Genomic DNA, 23871 nt, shown 5'->3' with positions numbered 1-23871 from the left:
AATACATGATCAAAGGTAAGCAACACACCAACCACAAAACCATCACTACACACCAGCAGGATAACGCTACTTTCCCCCCTTTTATAATCCTTTACAACACATGTACAGCTTCCCTACCTACAGCAAAACCTTGTGCTACTATGCTTACAGGGCAGGGCCTTCTGCCTTTAGCCCCTAGTATACAAGCCCAAAAAATGACTACAACGAGAAAAAATGGCAAGGAAAACCTGAATACAAATATACAATCAACAAACAAATCAATAAAAATCAGAAGCCTATAAGCTCACCTAGCATCTAATCTTTAATGCCTTGCTACCTGGTAAAAAAGAATCACGCGTACTGTACATCCTAGGCAGGAATGCTGACTTATCCACAGGTGGGTGAAGTCACCATGGTGTGGAAAAAATGACTACTCCCCTCTTTGCAATAAAAACGCAAAGCTTGGGTTTTCATGGACAAAAGGCAGAAAGTCATCATCAGCCACCTCAATGACTGGTAATGTCTTTGTAATATCATCAAGTGAAAAAGGTATACTGCATTAAGGAATGAATGAGGGAAACCATTAAATATCAGTAGTAATATATTTATTTTGAAAATAATGTGGATGACATTTTTCACACATAACAAACCTGGAATCATCATCTAGCAGTATCGAAAAACTTGTGGCCATATTTGATTCCTCACGTACCACAGATTTCAAGCTTGATGTAAACTATAGATAGATAGGTTGGATTTGTCAGCTGATGTCATTTGGAAAAGAACACAAACCAAATGTGGCTAAAGATCATAAACTATATTAGGGAAACTGACCAACTTACCTCTGCTGAAATAGTGTTTGTACCATTCACATCATCCCAGTACATACTAACTATTCGCTCTAGCTGTTGTATGCTGAGGGCCTAAAGACACAATAAAAATACGAGTACAACCATAAGAGAAAAGATAAGCAGCAGAAGAAACTTGGTCAAGAAAACTACTTACAGGGCACACATCAGTGCGTATCTCTCTTAATGTCCTCATTGGCTTAAGAGAAATCACCTGATAAAAGAGTAGCAGGGATCAACGTGTTTATGATTAGAAAATTATCAATTGAAATAATATTAGAAAATTTTATCTAGTACTACCACCAGTCAATTAAGTATGACATTTCAGACAGTATAAATGACTTATTCTCTACCTATTTTTGTGTCTGAAACGTCATAGTCACCTATTTTTGTGTCTGAAATGTCATATTTTAGTGACTGGAGGTAGTACTAAAGTAAGTGTTGCCGCACCAGGAAATCAACAGCTTGTCTAATATGCCTCAATGCCTCCCACGCTGAACCTGCAAACTGTGTGAAACATATAACATATAAGCCAATGGCATTTGGGGACAACCATCGCAAAACAGGTATGTAATCAACCTCTCTTGTAGCATTGTCGGACCAATGTTTTAGTTCAGCTAGTCCAGCTCTGACATATTCCCCGTTACTAAAAGAACAGCACTCACGCCGCAAAAGTAATCTAGTTTCAAAGCAAATATCTTAGAGAAACATTACATATATCAGCACAAGATAACATCATACCAAGGACAAATGTTTACCGGTTAAACAGTTGAACATCAATCAGTGAGAATATTTGAGTGAAAAGTTTATGCACCAGAATTGATGGAACCTGCAAATTTGATAGAGTAAGACATGTGCATTCAGAACTTTTTACTGATGGATGCCACAGGGGACAGGTCAATAATAGTTTAGCACTTACGTGGTTTGCCCTCAGTACATCCAAGTAGCTAGTGAGGATTTTCACTATGCCCAGCCAATGTGTGAGTTGGTTCTGTTGACCCATGCCATTAAGATTGCCTTTTGCGATACTTGAGTGAGAAGTTCGTGGATCCTGACAAGTGTTGTGTTTAGACATCGTTCAATGGGGGCAAAAAGTTTGAACCAATATTCATTTTTCAGGTAGCAGTACCTGTATACACAATTCAAGCAAAGGGTTTAGCACCTTCTTCACGCTGTCACTTATCATGCCATAAACCTTTTCAATTAGATCCACAAGCTGCTGTTTGAATAGCAAAGCAGGATATTTTGCTTCAACTTGGGGCAATCCAGCAGATCCAACAACTGATTGACCACTGAGATAAGCAAACCCAGCATTTGAAGTTTGATTTCCATGAAAGATCCTCTCCGACGAAAATCTTCTCCTTTGCGGAGTTGAGATTGCCGTCCTAGTAGTTTTGAATGACCGTTGAAGGAGAACTGTTAATGTAGATAAGTTGGACAACCAATACGCCAATGTCCTCATGTCATTTTGAGACTTTAAGGGAAGAAAATAAAAAGGACAATTAGCCAAATTCTAGTACAATAGCATGATGCCGTCTTGTATGCAATATAAAAATAAATGGAGAAATAGGGGATTGCAAAAGTTGGCATGTAACTTATTTCCCTTTTCAGTTTTGCACATGTGGGCTCTAATATCACCCATCTTTACTTCGTTTACATGTTGAATGGATGTGGTTCTATGTTCAGATTACTGAAAGATTCGATTAAAAAATTATGTAGTTCTTTTCACCAAAGTAGAAGTAGTGCTCCATCAGCAGCAATGGTTCTTAAACAGAATATGATGAAAATAATTAAAAATAAAGAATCAAACTAAGTGGTGGGAACCTCTGTGGCTGAGTTTATAGCATGCAAAATGCTGTCGAAGACACCCGTCTTCATGGCTTCAAATGATTTCCAATGGAGAAGGCATTGGTATATAAGGAGAGCTGCAACAGGTTTGCTCCCAGAAAATCCAAGATATTGTGAAATACAAGTGAGTAACCACTGCTGATCGTCCTGGGGCTGCTGGTGATGGGAAGGCTTCAAAAAGAATAAAACTATCAATACCACAATAAAATTAAGAGTTAAATTCAACAAACAGTATTTACCATACCTGATATTTCTGTTTTGGTATTCTTTGCAGTTTTTCTCCATGTTCAAAATCTTTTTGGTCGCCCAAGTCAGGAACATTGGCCTATAAACATATTTCAAACGCATAGTTTAACAGCTCATTTTTTGAGATATCCTTCAGATTTGTGTTATGCAGCTATATACATGGTTAAACTCACTGCTGAGGTTATTGCTTCTGATGTGCCAGTTGAGGGTTTCATTTCAGTTTGCCTAATGTCACCATTGAAAATATGGCCATTCTCTGGACTTCTCTGTAAAAATAGCATCAACTCCAACTTTGAGTGTTGAATGACTATGCAAAGTATATTTAAAGAAGGTTCTTAAAGGGAGACTTTACATGGATCCTTGAGATCTTTGAGCGTGAAGCTGGAGATTTAGCAGTAGACGGTGGAGTTGAAGTTGCTTGTTGACGAAGAACTTGGTTCTCAGCCTCTAAGTTGGATGCTTTTCCTTCAAGTCTGTTCATGGAAGGATGGGTAACAATTATTTGGTTGGAGTTTGTAGTGACATACAGAAGTACCTGATACATCTATTTGAGATAATGGAACACGAAGTATGCAAGTGCACACCTTTGTTGAGCTTCCTGAAGTTGAGTGACAATTTTACTAGAGTCTTCAATTTTCTTAATCAAATCATCATTCCTCTTGAGGAGGTCCTCATTTCTCTTCAGTAAATCTTCATTTCTTTCATGAGCTTCAGTAACAGCTCTCTTTGCAGCATCACTTTCTTGTTTTTCCATTACAAAAGAAGACAATCTTGATATTGCATCTACTTGAAGCCTGTTTCAGAGAAGAAAGTATTAGATTTCAAAACAATAATATCAGCATATGGCAATTTCAGAAAGATAAGTAGAGAATGGCGATACTTACTTTTGTACCGTGTCTTGAAGTAAATGGATCCTGTATTCACTATCACTAATTTTCTTGAGTAATTCATCATTTCTCTCTTGAGCTTCACTAAGAGATTTCCTGATTTTGTCATTTTCCTTCATCGCAGCTTCTAAAGAAACATTTTTTGCAGCTACATTATCTTCAAGCCTGTTTTATTCAGGAACAATTTTATAATTCAATATAGCAAATGATGGGCTTATGAACACGCATGCGCACATGATGGGAGGTGTGAATATGTATAAAACATTGTAAAATCATTAGGCAAGGTACAAAATTTTTGTATTGCTACAGTCCCCACCCCTCAGCGCACACATACCCCAGTTTCCTCAAAAAACGCACACATACCCCCACCCCCACCTTCTGAATGAGTATGGATAAACCATTGACAAAGCATCAGAGAAGGTACACACGTATTTATCGTAGTTTGAAGGTGTCCTATTTTTTCATTAGCATCTTCAACTTTCATCAGTAACTCTTCATTTTTCTCTTCAGCCTCAGTAAGTGCTTTCTTAATAGCCTCCTTTTCATGTCTCTCTGATAGCAACAGAGAATCCTTTGTTGTTGTGTTTTCTCCAAGCCTGAATTGAAGGAATGGAATGAAGCATTAGAATCTCATAACTATATGCATTGCCATGACATGCAAGCACAGACTAGACCCCAATAAGAAAAGGCAGATCACATACCTTTCTATGGTACCTTGAAGAAGGTCGATTTTCCTGTCAACATCACTAAATTTGGTTAGTAATTCTTCATATTTTTCTTGACTTTCATTGTGTGCTTTTGTTGTTATGTCATTCTGCTCCCTCTCCCTCAACAGCAAATTCTCATTTGCAGCTGTAGTTTCCTCAAGCCTGTTTTTGTAAAAGAAAATAAGACTTTATATGTCAAGTATTTGAGGGATGGGAATTGTTCTGCAAATAATTAGTGCCCTAGACAAAAAATTTCAGGTGCTAATTTGACTATCTGCAATCTAGCGTAAGTTCATACGCTGGAATAAGTAAACCTAGGAACAATAATGACCTCTGTATAGCAAACTGAAGCTGAAGAATATGTTTATCATTATCATGAATTTTCTTCAGAAGTTCTTCACTCTTTTCCTGAGTTTCAGTGAGAGTCTTCCTTGTTGCCTCATGTGCCTGCTTTTCTGTAAGCAATAGGGCCTCTTTGGCAGTGACATCTTGTTCAAGTCTGAATGGGAAAGGGGAAAAAATCACTACTAAGTCATAAATTGACAAAGATCGATGTTTAGCTGGGGTATATATCTCAACTATACAAAAGAAATACGAGGATGACCTCTGAAAAACAATGCATGCAGTAAAGATTCCCAACCATTACAATTAGAAAAAAAGGGGGGGAAATTGTTGTTTTTTCCACTCTTATGGATATCATTTGAAGATTTGCCATTCTGTGATCTTACTGAGGCATGAACAAAGTGGAAAATTCTTCAAACTACCCCAGAAAACAGGGGAAAGAAAGAAAGCAATCTGACCTTGTTATTGTATCCTGAAGGCTATCAGATTTTCTATCTGAACCTTCAAGTTTTTTTATTAATTCTTCGATTCTCAATTGTGCTTCTGCAAGTAATTTTAAGGTGGAAGCATTCTGTTCCTTTTCAGTTAGCAATAAAGCTTCAGTTACTGCCAAATTTCCTTCGAGTCTATGCACATGAATTGGAACACATCGTCACGTTATGCAATTGAAGATAAAATAAGGTTAGTGAACTGAAGTCTGAATAGACAAGGATGACTCATTCCTATAAGGAGAAGTTACAGACCTCCTAACCAAGTCCTCAAGTTCTGCAATATTTGCACGGGTCTCTTGCACTTCAGTTAGCAATTCCGCAATCTTTTTCTGAGAATCTGCTAATTCTTTCTTGGTTTCACTGTTTTCATGTCTTTCTATAGCCAATAAAGAATCTTTATCTGCAGTAATTTCTTCGAGTCTATGTGTAAAGAAGAGGAAGTATTAAACTTAGTGTAAAGTTGGTTTGAATTTAACAGTACTTGTAAGAAAAGAAATTAAACCTTTTTACTGAATCTTCAAGCAGAACAATTTTGCTATCTGAGTCCTCTACTTTGTGCACTAACTCTCGGTTTTTCTCTTGAGATTCAAGCAGCAATTTTGTGGTGTCATCATAGCTTTGCTTTGTTGTAAGCAGTAAAGACTCTCTTGTAGTTGCATCCTTTTCAAGTCTATATTATTGAGTGAAATTCAGGAAACCAGTGTTAGCTCAGAAGGTTAAAAAAGATAAGAGTGGATCTTTATAGTACTGTTTAGTTCACAACACTTTAGTTTAGCTGCTAGTTATGCCAAACTACCAAATAGAGTTAGCAAAACAAAAACGGACCTTTCCACATTCTCCAGAAGCTGATCTATGTTTTTCTCAGCTTCCTCAATTTTTTTTAGTAACTCCTTGTTTGTTTCTTGAGCTTCAGAGAGTGATTTCTTCGTTTGATCATGCTCTTTTCTTTCTGCTAAGTAAAGAGCATCCGTTGTTGTTGCACCCTCTTCTAACCTACGTTCAGGATCAGATTACAACAGCTACGATTCAGAAATTTAATGATCAAATAGACAATCAATCCAGGTGTCATCAAATGCCAAGTAATTCTCAAGTACACCCATTCAACAAGTGAGCAATTACTTAACATCTCCTGTGTCAACACATAAGAATTGGGTTCTACAGAATTCGTGAACATGGCTTCCTTAATTTACTATTCCACTTAATCTCAACCAGTCCTGAGTCATGGTACAAAAGGGTCCACAGGTCATCCACTAGCCACAGAACAATGACATCATCATCTTATTCACATAGTTTTCTTCCACTCCAACTATTCTACGGAGGCAATGGGCTAATAGCTGCAACAGCATCTACTCCAAATTAGGACAGCCACTGACAACACTATCAAAGATGAAAATGAGGAAGATTACGAGAGTACATGAGCACTCAATAGCTGTAATGAGCCCCCATTCAACAGGATGTTTGCAAATGGAGGTAAACACAGGGTACGTAAGTGATTTTCCGGTAATAAAAACAACAAACCTTTCTATAGTACTTTGAAGTTGATCGGTTTTTCTATTAGCAGAATAAATTTCCTTCAGTAAACCTTTGATCCTCCCTTGTGCCTCTGCTAATGCTTTTGATGTTGCATCTTTTTCCTGACGTTCTGTTAGTAAAGTTGCTTCTCTTGCAACTGCAGTTTGTTCCAGTCTACGTTCATGGGCAAAAATGGTAAAAATCTAAGAAATAAAATTAGGTACCATAAACGACTGCTATGTTGCAGTACCTCTGTATACTATCTTGAAGCTGATGCACACTGTGGTTAGCACACTCAACTTCTTTGACTAATTCCTCAATTTGATCCAGAGCTTCAGTTAGTGTCTTTTTCGTCACTTCAGTTTCTTTCCTTTCAGTTACCATTAAAGCCTCTCTTGTAGTAGCATCTTCTTCAAGTCTAAGGCGTATTTAGAAAGAATACAATGTGACTACTCAAAAGGCCTCACTTTGGTTCCTTTGAAAGAGAATTTTACTGGTGTTTGAAGCTTTACTACGCAGGGATAGAGACAAGAAGAAAGGGTGGAAAAGCCAACAGGACAAGTGGTACCCGTTGGTTCGGAGATAGCTTTGGGCTAATTTTAAAGGAATGTTGATGCTAACACATATGCAAGATGATGCAAACACAAAACTTCTACTTGAACAACAATGGAAACGAGAAAGCCTTGAGGAAAATAATGCAAAATAGGAGATATGGCAAGAACAGAGGAAACTACAATCAGAACTTCTAGTTCTTAGTACTATTTCACTGGTGTATTTATTTTGATCCAAAATTTATACTTAAACAAGAAACAGGAAAGCCTTGAGGAAAATAATGCAAAACGGAAGACATGGCAAGCTAGAATAGAACAGAGGCCAACTAAAATCAGAACGGGAACTGGTTCCTGGCTAGTTCTTTGTAATATTTCATTCTGGTCTATTTGTTTCTAATCCCAGATGGCTCCTAGGGTCAAGAAAACATTAAAACAGCATGAAGAGTAGCTCTTATCCACATGGAAGAGAGAGAAAAACTGAAACTTTTCCATACCATTTGAAGTTTTGAACAGCTATTATATGCTTTGTACAGAAGTTAGTGCCATAGCCTCTAACGCACCAAATCTAATTTAAAAACTAATGATACAGTACGGGCCTCCCCTACTGTGCAATTTATTTTATTATTATAAAAAGAAAGAAGAGAAAGAGAGTTACTGGAAAGGAAGACAAAACCTGTACAGGTGAGACATGAAAAGCGCCATGCAACAAGCATCCAAGAGTGAGAGAAAAAACACACAAGCTAGTTTCTTTTCTGACAACTAGCTGGCTAGTAGCTACTAAGGTAATCATGTTCTGTGTGATAATGTTAGTTTCGTTTACGTTTGGTCTATGGTTCTGAACTGATTACAATCTGTAATTTCGTTGCCATGGTAATGAAATTCGGTTTTACCGGTGTGGAAAAAAATGTTCTGTGTGATAATCTAATCGAGCATGCAACATAGCAAATTTAACCATGTTCAATATCTTCCCTTTTTAGGTTATTCTTCATCTATCTATCTAACTCTCTCATAATATTTTTGTAACTGCTGTACTTATTTCTTGATTTTTCTTGAAATTATTTAGCAAAATGTTTTTCTTGGAAAAGAAAGATAGACTTACAGGACAATAGTGCTTATATATATGAGTTCACTAACATGATGTGTGATTTTGACAGAAGGATAACTAGGCAACTGAGACATCACACTGGATATAGATTTAGGGTAAGAATGGAACCTCTGTAAAGAATCTTGAAGAAGCCCATTTCTGGCATAAGCATCTTCAAGCTTCCTTTGCAGCTCTCCTATTTCCCCCTGAGATTCAGCTAGCTGCTTCATGATTGCATCATTTTGCTGCCTTTCAGATCTCAACGAAGTTTCCAGTGCTGCCATATTTTCTTCATGTCTAAACCAATGGCGAACAAAAGATAAGCTAAGAGACCAGTGACATGTAGATTGATTTATTAACAGCAAGATCATGACTGCAGAATAAGGAAACAAAACAGAAATGAACCGCTCTCAAGCATAAAAATAGGACAAGTTAAACATTAAGCAACAGACCTTTGGACAGTTTCTTGGAAGTGAGCAATGTCTTTCTCAGCAACTTCAATTTTCAATAGTAAGTCCTGGTTTCTATCCTCAGATTCATTGAGAGATTTCTTAGTTGCTTCACTTTCTAGTCTCTCTATTGTCAATAGAGCATCCTTCTCTCTTAACCTTTCTTCAAGGCTATGTCCACCCATCAAAGAAAGAAACAACTATTAGTCTCACAAAAAGTGAGGGGTTAATCCCTTCCCCTTCTCCATGCAAATAGATCCATACATTGTATATTTTTAGTTTATTGACTCAAAAAGTATCTTTTCTATTTTCTTGATATTAATTTCTTACAGCATGCTCTCTTGATGCGTCCCCACAAAGGTAAAAAGGAATTAGCAGAGTTTTATTAAAATATTAAATATATAGTTTCAAAGGAAACATCACATAACAAATTTGCTCAAAAAAACTCAATGCATTATCACAGGAGGTTAGAACTCTTGCAAAAGGGAAGAAAAGAAAAACCTTTGTATACTAGTCTGAAGTAGGGTGGATTTTTCATCAGTGTCCCCAACTTCTCTTTGAAGTTCTTCAATCTTTTCTCGTGCTTCAGCTAATTCTATCAAATTTGCCTCATGTCGTTGCTTCTCAAATGTCAGTGAAGATTCCAAATTTTTCGTAGCTTCTTCGAATCTGCATTCAACAAGAAGATTCAAACTATATGGAACACATATAGAAGGATGAAAAGAAACAAGATTAAATCTGTACAGCTAACAATAATTAATGTCACTGTGTTATTGGGCCATTATTTGTTCCTAAAAAATAGCTATGATATTATAAATATGCAAATTAGGGATTATTGATGATGCTATAATTTGCAGAGTTGGCCACATTACTTTCTGGAATAAACACTAACCTTTGAGCAGCTTCATGGAGGAGATCATTTTGTTTCACAGCGTCTTCTAGCTTGCTTACCAATGCTTCATTTCTTGCTTGAGATTCAGCAAGTGCAGCATTAGCTGCTTCATTTTGTTGTCTTTCGGTTAGCAAAAGGGCCTCGTGTTCTCTTACAGTCCCTTCTAGTCTGTGCCGATACAGAAAAGGAAACTTTGAATTATCAGAGTAATGCCTAAAATGCAGAACTTTACCACCTATCAGAATCAGATTCAGAAACTGTGACAATTTCCGGAACAATTGGAACCTACGGAGTGAATCCAGGAAAGGCAATACAACCTCTCAATTGTTTAAATTAACAAGACCCCAATCGTTTAAAATCACAACACACATTGTGTAGTACCCTTGCAAATAAAATTCTAGACCTGCAACAGTCAGATTGGTTCAATTCTTGGTCCCAAATGAATAAATTGTGTATCTTGCAAATAAAATTCAACTGTCACATGAAATAATATATGAACAGGGAAATTTATGTGCTTGTACCATTCTATGCATGAGCATGTATGTTGAATTATATATGAATCTCTAATCATGGCTCCTTAAACAGCAATGACAAGGGAACATCCCTTCAACATAGGTAAGAAGATTTTTTTTCCCAATTCAAGACAGTTCTAAGTTCAAATCTCATTTTGGCAGCAAACTAATTTTGGACTCCACTAGGATAATGGATATGTTTGACTGCTAATCCGCTGCTATAACAATTTCCATTCCAACACTGCTAGAACCTGAATACGAAATGCATGTGGACCAGCTCTGTATAAGAGTCAAGAAATAATGTCATGGAGTTCAGGTAATTAAGCAACAAACCTCTGTACAGTATCAGTAAATTGTTTGATCTTTTCATCTGCATCACTGACTCTCTTATTTAACTCTTCATTTGTTTCTAATGCATTAGCATGCGCTTTCTTCGTTACATCATTCTCCTCTCGTTCAGCTACTAGCAGAGCCTGTAATAATAGCATGCACCCACGGTCAAACATTTTGAGCAGTGCCTAACATGCTAAGTTTAGGGTACAACTTAATTAAATTATAAGAGAAATGTTATGTTAGCATACTATTGAGTGTATGAACTTAAGATTATCCATTTGATAAAAAGAATAAGATTAGTCCTTGTTTGAATCCTTCTGCTTGTAGATCAGTTGAAAACAAAGCAGAATATTATGGATGAAGAACATACCTTTAGGCCCTCGATTTCTGTAGTCAATAAACTGATCTTTTCTCTTTCTTGAGCTAGAGCTTCTTCAACAGCCTTCTTTGCTGATTCTTGTTCCTGCATCGCTTTGACATCTTCTACTCGCTGCTCCATCTCCTGAAGAGCTTCTTTCAATTTGGAAACTTCTTCCGCTTTGGACTTCTCCAAATCAGCCTGTAAATTGAATATACATGAGTATGATCCATAGACGCTATGTCTATAAGCATGAAAACTGCAGTTGCACCATGTGCCAATACAGGATGCAACATGATGTACTTTTTGGTTCAAAGAATAGGCACATATAACAAGTATTTAAATATTGTTCAAGACCAAGTATTGACCCTTAGTTTCTTCTCTCGGTCCAGGCGGCTTGTTAGCTCTTCCACACGTTCCTCAAGTTTCTCTTTGGCCACCTTCAGAGCCTGTGTATCTCTTGCAGCCTAGGAAACATGCAACCCATAACAAGCTTAGAATAAATTTTACAGAATGAATACCATAATAGTTGCTCAAGTACCATTCTGAGCTTCCTCAGCTCCTTCCTAGCAACCCTTCTTCGCCAAGCACACTGATATGTTAGTGCAGCTCTCCTCAACTTCATATAATTTGAGTAATCTCTGTGGCATCGCCACTGGGACTGCAGGAAAGAAGTCTCATATTGATGGTCCAAAAAAAAAACGAGAACACATAATAGCGACATCCGACAGGAGATTAATATCCATCTGCAGTATAATAGTAAAAATAGCAGCAAGTTGCTGTAAGAAGTGCTAGCCTACCTGGATATGGACTGAAGCTTTATTTTTCTTTCTAAAGGTGAATTCATTACGAGCTGCCATGGCCCTTAGCCCGGCCTGCAATGTAATGGCTGACAACCGCAGTTGGTAATAAGTTTTCCAGGCAAAATACCATCGGGCATTTTTTTGAATTCTCAAAGCTGCTGCTTGTTGTCTCAGGAATTCATGTTGCTTACAAGCCAATCTTGCTGTAATTGAAAATATAGATCTTAGTATATGTACAAGGCTCCACTATGGCTCCATGGGCATGCATTTTACATCAAGTGCTATATGGAAAGAGTTTACCTCTAACGAAAGATTGCAAACAAATAGATGTGTCCCGTAGTACTAGGAACTGTTCACGAGCAACATGAGTACGGAATTGACTCTGAACGCCTCTTGCTGCATTGTTTCTCATCTCTGTTCTTCTGGCATCCAGTTCAGCCATTTGACCAGCCCTCAGGAATACCTTAGTTCTTCCTATCTGTTGCTCAGAACATATTTTACAGAATGAGAGCAATGAGTATATAAACTTAGCATACAATTTTATATGATACTAAGATAAAATCTTTTGACTCAAATGTATGAAGAAATAATCTTAAACAAGAAAGTGAAACAAAGGTTACAAAATGCCTGGCAGTAGCCACTGCCTAAACCACAATCATTACATCTTTTACAAACACCATTACTCCACTCCAATCACAATAAACCCCACCAAGAACCAATGCTATATTTAAAGCCAGGGGCAGACCTAGGGCCTGGTGACCCTGCATGGTGTGGCACCTGAGCCCGGGCACTGGGGGCCTCCATCACAGCACAAAGTTAGACCCTCACCAGACATGGAGTTCTTGGATCCGCCACTGCTTAAAGACTCATGAGTTCTTCGTGGTAAACTGGTTATTAGCTAGGATTTAAGTTCTACCCATTCCAGTGAACTCAGTGCCTTATTCTTTGAATCTTTTTGGCAATTTATGTGGTCTACATACAACAACAATAAAATGTCTTTTAACTCGAATCAATTGAACTTGCCAGCTTAGAACATATAACATACCCTAGAGCCCTACTGAAACCCAAACAACATGCCTATCCGAACTCACATGACCTGCCCAAGGAATAATTTCTCAGACTTTATGCACTATCATTTTTTAAAAGTTGTGAAGAGGAGAAACCTGTCCATATCGGTACATGCTAAGGAGATTGGTAAGTAAAGTGTTTTTCACCTGATAACCCTGTAGTCCAATTTTGTCCAAAATCTTTTGACAGGAGACTTTTTCATCATTTCTATCAGAAAAGAACATGGTCATAATTACATAATATAAATAGAGAGGGGGGAGGCATTCCGTTATAGAACAATGATACTTACTTCTCTTTCAAAATTTCAGGAGTAAGAACACGAAAGCGATGCAAAAAATCATGAAATTGTTTCCTTGTGGGATAACCAGCACAGCTGATTCTAATTGCTTCAAGAACACCCTATTAGGATGGCATCATTAGCGAACTGCACCATAAAACAAGCATCTAGAAATTTGGCAAAAATGTATGGGATATTTTCCTTACAGAGCATCGAAGCTGCTGCAGAACATTGGTATTCTCAAAAATGCCAGGCTTAAGAACACTATTTGGTTTTATACATCTGATGTAATGTGGCTCTGTAGAGCTCAAAGTCTCCATGAGCTCGTGAAGTTGCAGCTGCAAATTACATTCAGTAATCAGAATCAAATACACAGAAACAATGACACCACACCATAGATTTCATAAGAATACAGCAAAGCAAATGTCATCAGATCCCCATTCTTTTTTCCTCGAATATGAAGGAGAGCTGTATATCATTGCATTAAAAAGAACACAAAGCATACAATGCACCGAAAACAGTTAGGACTCCTTTACTGGAAAATTGAAGGGGTACCTGTTCTTTTGATTTTGTCAAATAGGCTCCTAAAGTTCAATTAAGTATCAAAGCAACAGCGTGCAAAGTAGAAAACATTATAAAGTCCACTAAACAGATTTATTTTTCTGCGCTAAAAAGATTGTAGAAAGTGTTAGACGTATATATGTATATGGGTCTGAGTTGGGCTGCACAGCCAACCAGCCCACCACATATGTAAGATTGAGTTGTAGTACCACATTGCCTACCAATGTGGGGTGTTAGTCCTATGTACTTATATAATCAGCCGATGAGGCTCAATGCAATACAATCTACTATTCCTAACTTATAGATTATAGAAAAAGATTATCAGTAGTACGAAGATGGCAATGGTTTATACATCACAAATTAAATATTGTAGAAATGTTACCTTAAAGCGAGTTGCAATTGAGGATTTTGATGATTTTGTGTTCTCTTCTGTTGCTGGTGGAAATAACCCTGATACAAAAGAGCATTTAGAAGCATTAAGTAATTCTTGATGCTCTGCTACCACATAGTCCTTGTTCTTGTCCAGGAATTGATCAGATTGATATGTTACCTAGGAAATAAAGAAGGAAAATGATCATACTCAGGCAAAAACATGAACACTGAACGACAGGAAAAGTCTCGTGTTATAGTGTGAAATATGTTTTTTTCTCAAACACGAGTGGGAAATACTTACATCTCCAGCATAATGTTGAATTGTAAATGCAGTACGAGAAAGCTTGGGTTTGGTAAATCTTTTGTGGTTCTTGAACTTTTCGTACAGCTTCTGAGACAATGTCTCGTGTGTGGACTTTGGAAACATGCTGATGGATGTATTTCAGCACAAAAGAAGGTAACTGTTGTTAGACGCATGTATTCACAAAACTGTTGCAAGAATGAAAATCCTTGATTAATATGTGAAACAATTAATTTGGAAGTGGACAATGGATGTTCAATTCAGTAAAATTCGAGAAGTAGGATCTGGAAATGCACCAAGTACAAACAGTTCTACTGGAAGCATCTAAACAATTTCAGCTCTCACCACCAGGCATACATAAGCTTAGAAATATAGCTTGGTCAAATGAAAATATGAAACATGTAAACTCACCAGGCTTCATCAAGAAGTGCAATAATGCCACCTGGTTTCTGGACACAGAAAAACGATAGCTGAACATGAGAATATAAAGGATAATAGGTGGAAATAGATAAGAATGAACAGCAAGAAGTCAAGGACACAAGTGTGTTGATTACTGTCATGTGTAGGGCATTGTAGCCCTATGCAATACAGCTAGGCTGGGATAGACTAATCTTAGTAAACCAATACCTTAGTAACCGCAAAGGCAATGCATCATTTTTTTTCCTGAGACGAGGTTCAATGCAATGCGTCTTATATAGTAACCAACTCATACCTTTTCAATCAGGTCAAGTACATCTTGATTGTCAACAAACTCTATGTAACTCCAATTAATTTGCTCCCTTGTGTATTCCTCTTGTTCCATTTTGAAGACATTCTACATAACAAGCACCAAGATTAATTGGCTCATGCAAGCAATAAAAAGAAAAGTTCTACCAAAAATATGAGTTCCACAATACCTGATTAAAATGTTGCTGGAGTTTTTCATTGGTAAAATTGATGCACAGTTGTTCAAAACTGTTGTTACAGTCACATAAAAGTAGGAGTAAGCACACCCTCAGAAAGGTCTTTTAGAGTACAAATTTGCTGCTCTTTTTAGAACTAATCAATTACCTGTTGGTTTTAAAACTTTCAAAGCCATATATATCAAGTACCCCAATCAGTTTGTTAGAGTCTGGGTCTTGTCCTATCGATGCATTTATTCTGTTTACAAGCCTGCAAAAGTATAAATGTATGTACTTAGAAAACAACTACATAATTAGTAAGGAATACATTGCGAAGTCTATTACCAGTCAAATAATCGAGAGTATATCTGCTTCGCTAAACCATCCCGGCTAATAGTAGCAGAATTCGGACCAACTGTTGTGGTAATCACTCCTTCTGGTGTATTAATTTCCCTCTTTATCAAGGCATTCTCCAACTTCTCACAATCACACCTGTAATGGCCATTCCAAGTGTAACATGGATTATAGATATGTACTATATAACATTAAAGTTGTGAAGAGAAGTGGAGAACAGAAAACACTAGTCATACATCAAGAGCTCTCCTGCTGTATTAAGATGGAATCTAGATTTGTCATCCTTTATTATGGATGAATCTACCTCTCTCCCTTTTGCAAAATTTATGTTTCCAAGATGAAGCACAACAGCAACAACCCGGAATATAGCTTCCTGTAAACAGTCACGCCATTTAAGGAAAAGGAATTACTTACTGTCTAGCTCCTTTATCCACCCTGGAAGAACAATTCCTTACTAAACTGAAATAGGAGGAATTTTTTAAACCTGTTCTTGATCAGTGATGCCAACAGTATCCATTGCCTTTCTTGTTGCAAGGTATTCCTCAGCATCATTGATTCCATCAACTTTAATACAAGCTGACTGGTTGAGGTAGTGAAACGACGATGGGTCCCCGAGCTTATACTTCTTAAGATCCTGCAGCCACACATTTTCCATAGAAAAATGGCACCTGTAACAAGCTTGGGTAGAAGATCTGAAACAAATAACTACACGAAGTTGGGGAAAAACTTTACCTCCGATGGTGCTGCACATAGGAAGTAAAAGCAATGGTAGTTCCTCTCTGGACTATTAATTTGGCAAACCCGAGATCTCTCAAGCAAGTAAGTTCTAATGGCAGCACCAGATATCTTACCGCTCTTGTCAAACTGGATTTCAACAAATTTACCAAATCGACTTCACCACATGGACAGAAAAGGTTAACAAGTCAGTACCATCGTATATGCAAGTACTGGAGGAAAAACTGATAGTTTATATAAGGGGCTCTTGCGTTCTTGCCCCTACTTTGAAGTGCAATTGTGATTTTGCCCTTGGTTTTCTAACTTTGTGATTTTGCCCTTCACTACGAGCAAGTCAATGCGATTTTGCCCCTAGTCAACGATCAAAGCAGGGGCAAATTCACAAAGACCAGGGGCAAAATCGCGTTGACTTGCTCGTAGTGAAGGGCAAAATCACAAAGTTTGAAAAACGAGGGCAAAATCACAATTGCACTTCAAAGTAAGGGGCAAGAACACAAAAAACCCTTTATATAAATATCCTTCTATATAAGATACAGAACAGATGACCTAGGAATATTTTGACTTCTCACAGAATATGTAATTCGGCTGATGGTTTCTGCGGCTAATAAGCCGACTGATGTTGTTTTGTTGTGAGAGAAAAACACTGTACCATGGCTGATAAGTTCAAGCGAATAGGTATAAATCCTAAGTCAAAGTTCTCTAACTTTGACCAAGTTTATAGAAAAATCCACCAACATCTACAACGTCAAATTAGTTTCATTAAAGTTAATATACTTATCTAAAAACTTGATCAAAGCTAGAAAAGTTCAACTTAGGACAACTAAAGTGACTTATAATTTGGAATGGAGGTAGTTGTCTAAAATTACCACTGTTACTTCAATCAAAAGGCTTGTTTGACTAGTGACTGCGGTGACCAGAAAAGGGTTAAGTATGCCACATAAATTTGTAATTTGGTTTTCACCAGAGCTGCTATAAGGTTTCCTAAAGTGCTATCAACATGAGCCTTTTCGGTCTGCTCTGAGTTAGATATTATGTCAGCCACCAAACTAAACAGTTGCTATCAAACTTCAAGCTTTTGAGGTCTTTAATTGAAATATTGCCACCTTTTCATAATCTCCGTTGTATAATACACCATGCCTTCAACAAACACAGTGACCGCAGATGTGGCCCATACCTTTGATTACTTGGATTCTTGTAAAATTAGCTGTTGAGAAAAAGGTAGGCACTATACTTTAACCCTCCCTCACATGCCTAGGTCGCCAAGAGTGAGGACTCATAGGACTCAGAGTGAGGAAGCAAATTGATTTCATTAGAATTGTCTCTAGCACAAGATCTTTGGTTCTGATACCCTCTAGTTTCATGCACCAAAAAACTCAACCGTAAGATTAAGTTACTACAGATATTGTGATCTCATTATACTCAGTTATGCAAGACAATAGGTACTACCACCAGGGTTTAGTATTTTCATCTTATTTGTATTACCACCAAGGCTTTGCACTTTAAGTCTACAACCAGACATGTTGAACATCTTCTAAGTTCCATTTATGATATCCATGAAAAAGGAATTACCTTGAGTTGTTGTTCCGAACAGTTTTCGCATTCCCAAAGGCTTCAAGGACTGGATTAGACTGGATCCAAAAGATAAGTAAGAAGTGGAAAGTGGAAACAATATCTACAAATTGAATTACTAGTTTACAAGACCTTCATAACGTCTTGACAAATGGACCATTTACTTTCATCAGCAAGAAATGTTGAGAAAATTTCTAACTTACTTCTAAAACTTGCTGTTCAACTGTCCTCTCTCCTGTTCCGGATCGCCCACCCAGAAATGCAAGATATCTCATCAACAATTTCGTAGTTTCAGTCTTACCAGCACCACTTTCACCACTGACCAAAATGGAGTTACTCTTTCCTTCATTTATCATTTGCCTGTTTCCTTATTCAAATGAACGCAAAATGGTACCATCAATATAGGGGCACCCCCACTTGGCAGTTGATGAATTACATTAAATGGTAGTAGTATAAACATTCACCTGTAGGAGACATCAGCTATTGCAAATACATGAGGATCTAGGTCACCAAGATTTGCACCTTTGTATTTTTCCATAGTACGGGCATCAACCAGATTAGGTAGCCTTTGGAATGGATTTATTGCAATCAGAATGTTACCAGTGTAGGTCTGGGAAGTCAAGAGAAGAGCATTAGAGAAAATTGACTCACATAATAATTGAGCTTCCCATAAAGTAACAAAGCATCACTCACATAAATGATATTTTTCGCATATCTGACAGCCAGGTTATCTAAAACACCAGGCTCATGCAAGTATGATAACCTTGTCATGTCATCCACCCCATCAGGTGGTGCTTCTGTGTCTTTAGGGTGTATATCCGATATATTTGCAATGACCTAATTACACAAGCAAAGGCATAACCAGGTTTATCATGAGACAAAGAAAGAACTTCAGTATAGCAGCAATGATATAAGGAAACTGACATGTCATTGGTATCAATGTAGTATTAACTCATAAACTGAATACTATCCATTTGAAAATGTAGGGCGTACTAGAATTTTAAAAAGTCAAACACTGTAAATTTGGATCATCAATTAGTAAGAATATATGTATGTATAGTGCACGAAAGATACATTAATTAATAGATCCATATTTCACATGTGTTTTAGCAAGACATTGGTTTGTAATTGATGATATATTGTAAGAGAAATTAATAATCAAAATATACCTTGAAACACTTCTCAAATCCTATTATTCCTTATAAAAAGAAATGGAGGGCATAACACTTCTTCTTCTTCTTTTTTGAAAAGGGGCATAACACATTTAAATTCCCCAGTGTACATATGGTAGTGTTTTTAATCACTTTTATGCTTTTTCTTAGTGATGAACTGAAGTTACCAAATCTTTGCACATGTCTTGCCCAGACAAAGACAGTATATACAATAATAATCAGTGTTTCACTGCTCTGGAAGAGGAGCCAAGGTATGCAGTGCGGTAGAGGCTGACTGCTTTCAAGAATTTTGTTTACACCTAAGGATAGGTCGCATAGATGTCTAATTGTGTGGAGTTTCTCATTCTACATAAGGAAAAAGAAGGTTCAATAATGACACATAAAAGAACAAAGTAGTTGGTGGTGGCCAAGGATATTCGTTAAACAGACGAGTAGCTGCTCCAATTTGTGCACATGTATTATGGTAGTTTGTTCATGGAGTGATAAACATTCGTTAGAGGAAAGATGGACTGTCACAACTTGTAGTAAAGTGCCATTGGAGCACAGTAGTTTAAGTCGCAGACTACAGAGAGGTTCAGGAGAACAGGGAGAAGCATGAGAGGTGAGAGGTATAAATTATAGGGGTGTTTCTTGATCTATTCTCACTTAATCTCAAGAGGTGATCAGCAGGTTTAAAACAGTCGCCCCTGACAACCTAATAGAATCAATTCTTTGCTAATCTATTAGCTAACAAACTTGGAAAGAAACCAACTTAAAAGGTACAGCAAACCAATCAAATCTGTAAGATACAGGCTTATGTCGAAGCCTATGCTAAAAGTCTATCATTGGGCCACTGGACCACTGCTGCACTATAACAAACCAGAATTCTCAGAAACCATACAAGATAAAAGAGGAAAGAAGTGATTCAAATAATCCTGCACCTGTTACATTTATAAACCACAGGCACTGAGATGTAATTTGTTTTCAGTTGACAGGAAAATTCCTTATCTATGACAATAATATGAAGATATATTAAAATGGGTTGATGCAGGCACATATTCTACAAAGATGCTCTTAGGTGTTGGCAGATTGTCGAATGTTCAATACTTCTCAAACAGTCTACAGACAATATGCCTAATGCTCAGGAACCGCCTCTTGTGTGATGGTGGAGACACGAAGGTACAACTCCACCCATCAGGCTTAAAATCCTGGTGAGCAGGAGTTACACAAATGCAAGTTCTTTCAGCGATCTCTTCATAAGTGTGTGATAGTGGCACACTCGCGAGTCCGGCGTGCATGTGAATCAACTGGTAATTGTTTAAAGAAAAAGATATGTCTGATGCTCAGGCACTATACTCTCTACTAGCCTGTGTGGCCTTGGTACCATTTTGCCTAACTTCTTGGCTCCTGCCTCTCTGGATAGTCAACGAAAAAGGCAGACTGCTAATCACAAAGGTTGTTCCTATTACATTGGCATATGATGAAATGGCAGGTGCATCTGGAGAACAGGGATTTGGCGTTAATCATGATTCATAAAAACAAAAGCATTACACTCCTGCAGTTACTTTAAATGTTATGTTTTAGTGTCTTCAATAAAATGGATACCTGAACTCCAAACCTGTACAGTGTCCACAGAGTGGCTAATGCATGTCATTTTCCCTGTCAATATTTTAGGGTACCTAGTCCAAAATGCTTTTCACATACTGCAGTCTTGAAATCTCTCACCCATCTAATCCAGATAAAGGTTATAAACTAGTTATCCAGTGCTTTGGATGATTCACCATATTGCAAGAGCAGTTTTTCAGCATGGTACTCCATTATCTTCTCAAACATCAGACATCCAAGGTGCTTGCATAATCAAATGTGCTTGTTGTTTCCAGTGTTTTTGAGCTGCTACCTTTGAAAGTGGACAAAGACATGAGAACCCTTCCCCCCAACCCCCTCACCCCTCTTTTCTCCCTAAAAGGTGGATGCAGCACAATCTAAATCGGGGAGGTATCAGTTAATGTTGTTCAAGACCTTATGCAGTGTTGCAGCTGCAAGCAGGAATTACTAGCTATGTAGACAAAAAGAATACTCACAAGTATCGACAATTTAGATTATTCATCAATGTTTTCAAAATTTTCCTGGTAATACATAGGGTGCTACTTTTTTTCCAACACAGGTCACTACACAGGATGTATGAGAACAAAGCTGCTACACAGTAAAGTACATTGTAAGCACTCTGGGCCAGATACTGAACTCTGAAATTATGAAGAACTCAAAAGCAAACTAAACAGGGATGTGACAGACTTCAGCAGGACAACACATACCGTCTTCCCCTTGGTTGTGCGGACATGGGCATTTTGACCATCAATTCGGAATACCTCACCATCAACCCAGGATAAATCTTTATCTTCCACCCATACATGAGAACCTATGACAATGTTTAAGGTCGAAGCCTGCAAAATGTGACAAGCGACAAATTTAGCATGTGAAATTGCATTCCAGGTGGATCATCAGATTAGCATACAATGCATATCAAATCATTGCACCTCAATGGACTGCAAAAGATAAGTGGGTTTCACAGAGCACAACATGTATATAGACTACATTTCAGCTTTCTTATATAATAATCCAGGTCCGATCAGATGTAATGTATAGCTGATTACAACAATGTCCATTTCTATCCTGAAACTAAACCAGGAGCAAATTAGGGCCTTATACAGTTCATCTAATCCCCCAGAGTTAACTGAACTTTACTTCATTCAACCCAGTAAGTTGAGCTAGTGTCATAGCACGCTATTCCGCTCGGAACTCAGTTATTCTGACATGATCCGAACGCCTGCACAAATGAGCTACTTGTGGTGGCTACATTCTGCTTTTACACGAGAAAACTAGAATTCAGCTTATCCAGCAAATGTACCAGAGAAATCGAACCAGTTCGTGGCTTCAATAAATTGAATTGAAAGCTCCAAATTCCGGAAAAGGCCAACTCCAATCTCACTTCACTTTCCCAAAACACGAGTTTCAAAACCACAGAATACTCCAAACCCAGCCAAAAACAGACGCCAACGGAAGAAGACAAACTCGCAGTCGGACACATCAGCATCACAACAAACAAACAGAAACAGCGACGCACCATGTTTCATCTGCGAGCGATCGAGCCGCCCCGCCCTGCCTCGAGGGACGGGCCCAGACACGAGCTGCGATGGGACCGGACGGGAGGAGTCGCGGCTCGGTCGGCGGCGGCAGCGACGGCGCCGACGGGCGATCTCCTCCCCTGGGTCGCTCGCCGATCGCCGATCGCCTCTGCGGCAGCGCGATCCGCCCCCGGGAACGCGCACGCGCGGCGCGCGTGGTGGAGGCGCACGGCGGTGGGCAGCAGCAGCAGCGACGCGTGAGGTGGGGTGGGCTGGGGGGGTGGTGGTGGTGGAGGGCGACTCGACCGCGGCACGACAGGAGAGAGAGAGGGGGGGGGGGGGGGGGGGGGGGGGGGGGGGGGGGGGGGGGGGGGGGGGGGGGAGGGGGGGGGGGGGGCGCGGCGGAGCCAACAGCCAGGCGAAGCCAGCCGGGCGCGACTGTCATGTAACGCAATTAGAAAAATGGGGAATAATCTGCGCCGCCCGCTCGCGCCAACGTGCGATCGGGTCGTCACCACGAGCGCACCAGCGCGGCTGCACGCGCGCGGCACTTCCAAAAGCAAAGGGGAGCGGAGAAAGTTTTTTTTTATCAAACGTACCTGTATTAAGTTAAAGAATACGTACAAAGATCCCTCGAAATACAGATACGACACAGTAGGATACAGAGGACAGCTGTCCCCACCAAATCACACACAGGTACCTAGAGAAAAAACAGAAATTACAAACAAGCCTAAGAACCCTGCCGAACGGCGTCAGGAACCGAAGCCTCCAGGCGCCATCTTTCCCAGAACTGAGAGGAGTCCATCGCGCAAAGGTTTGCAAAGAGCCGAAGTAGACACTCGTCCCTAAGAACGAGATATGTCGGTCGTTGAAAGTTTGTCGGCCGGGATCGCGCCCCAAGCCCCCTCGCCCTTGGATCGAAGCTCGCCGTTGACGACAGCCGCCGCCACAGGGAAGTCGAGGTCGATCCATCCTCCACGTTGCCGCAGACCCAACAGCCGCCTCCCCATCCTCGAAGCAAAACGACGGCACCCACCACGCCTCGGCTAACGTCGAGATTGAAGGCCGCCGACCACTGACTCCTACACAGAGACTCCACACAGGGAGTGCCACCTCCATGGGTTCACCGTCGTCGCCGGAGTGGAGCTTCAACAAGGCGAGGAAGAGTCCAAGAGGACTTATTCCGCCGCGCCGCTGCCGCCACCGCCAGGAAACCTAAACCTAGAAACCCTAGGACCTAAACTACCACCTACCCCGCCCGTCGGCAAGAGACCGACGATCCCCGCCGCCTCGCGACGTCCCACAGGCCATCGGAGGCGGAAGAGACCGCCAACTCCGCCGGCAGCGACGAGATCCCTTTTTCGCCTCTCGCAACTGTAGCGGGGAGCCTTCGAGAGACAGCCCGAATTCTAAGGGTTGGGCGTGGAGAAAGTTGGGGAACGAGGAAGGTGGCGGTGCGGTAGGAATAGAATAGGAGGTGGAGGGGATCAAAGGCGAGCACGACGGGGACAGGGAAGAAGAAAAAAGGCGGTGGTGGGCTTGGAACCGGGAGGGAGGGATTAGATTATGAGATTTTTTTAAAAAAAATAGATTATGAGATTTTCCATGCGTGCCATTATAAGGTTTGTAATTTCCTATAGT

At 39.3% G+C, this 23871-nt stretch overlaps 1 protein-coding gene across 4 annotated transcripts; it reads right to left on the bottom strand.

Annotated features, from left to right (window-relative positions):
* Nucleotides 1-61: 61 nt before the first annotated feature.
* Nucleotides 62-22480, bottom strand: LOC136450353 (myosin-17-like). 4 transcript variants are annotated; one of them, XM_066450752.1, is made up of 53 exons: nt 22230-22480; nt 21421-21549; nt 18651-18794; nt 18422-18567; nt 18161-18317; nt 17958-18016; nt 16386-16545; nt 16138-16287; nt 15890-16026; nt 15645-15791; nt 15469-15570; nt 15315-15372; nt 15131-15232; nt 14830-14867; nt 14419-14545; nt 14128-14295; nt 13391-13522; nt 13197-13306; nt 13054-13114; nt 12140-12317; nt 11837-12042; nt 11578-11697; nt 11405-11503; nt 11049-11237; nt 10679-10818; nt 9834-10001; nt 9443-9610; nt 8945-9112; nt 8622-8789; nt 7108-7275; nt 6864-7031; nt 6171-6338; nt 5848-6015; nt 5598-5765; nt 5313-5480; nt 4844-5011; nt 4507-4674; nt 4234-4401; nt 3803-3970; nt 3503-3712; nt 3271-3391; nt 3092-3184; nt 2917-2997; nt 2649-2843; nt 1954-2298; nt 1744-1875; nt 1583-1653; nt 1404-1503; nt 1275-1331; nt 982-1038; nt 819-899; nt 630-712; nt 62-533 (listed from the first exon to the last, which is right to left on the bottom strand). In XM_066450752.1, exons 1-53 carry the CDS (start codon nt 22230-22232, stop codon nt 410-412), a joined length of 7164 nt encoding a protein of 2387 aa, XP_066306849.1. In that variant the 5' UTR covers nt 22233-22480; the 3' UTR covers nt 62-409. The 4 variants fall into 4 exon arrangements, with proteins under 4 accessions (XP_066306849.1, XP_066306851.1, XP_066306852.1 ...); XM_066450754.1 differs by lacking the exons at nt 6864-7031; nt 7108-7275; XM_066450755.1 differs by lacking the exons at nt 6864-7031; nt 7108-7275 and having other exon boundaries at nt 2649-2828.
* Between the last annotated feature and the right edge of the window lie 1391 nt (nt 22481-23871).

Source organism: Miscanthus floridulus, chromosome 5 (assembly GCF_019320115.1).
Source record: "Miscanthus floridulus cultivar M001 chromosome 5, ASM1932011v1, whole genome shotgun sequence".
Taxonomy (NCBI): Eukaryota; Viridiplantae; Streptophyta; class Magnoliopsida; order Poales; family Poaceae; genus Miscanthus; species Miscanthus floridulus.
This window is presented reverse-complemented; position numbering and strand designations above follow the sequence as displayed.

What these genes read in the sequence shown, in the direction of transcription:
- LOC136450353 (XM_066450752.1), bottom strand. An exon ending in GTTCGGAACAACAACTCAAG is followed by an intron (nt 16,546 to 17,957) that starts GTAATTCCTTTT and finishes CATGTGGTGAAG; the next exon opens with TCGATTTGGTAAATTTGTTG. An exon ending in TTTACTGATACTGTACAGAG is followed by an intron (nt 10,002 to 10,678) that starts GTTTGTTGCTTA and finishes GTATCGGCACAG; the next exon opens with ACTAGAAGGGACTGTAAGAG.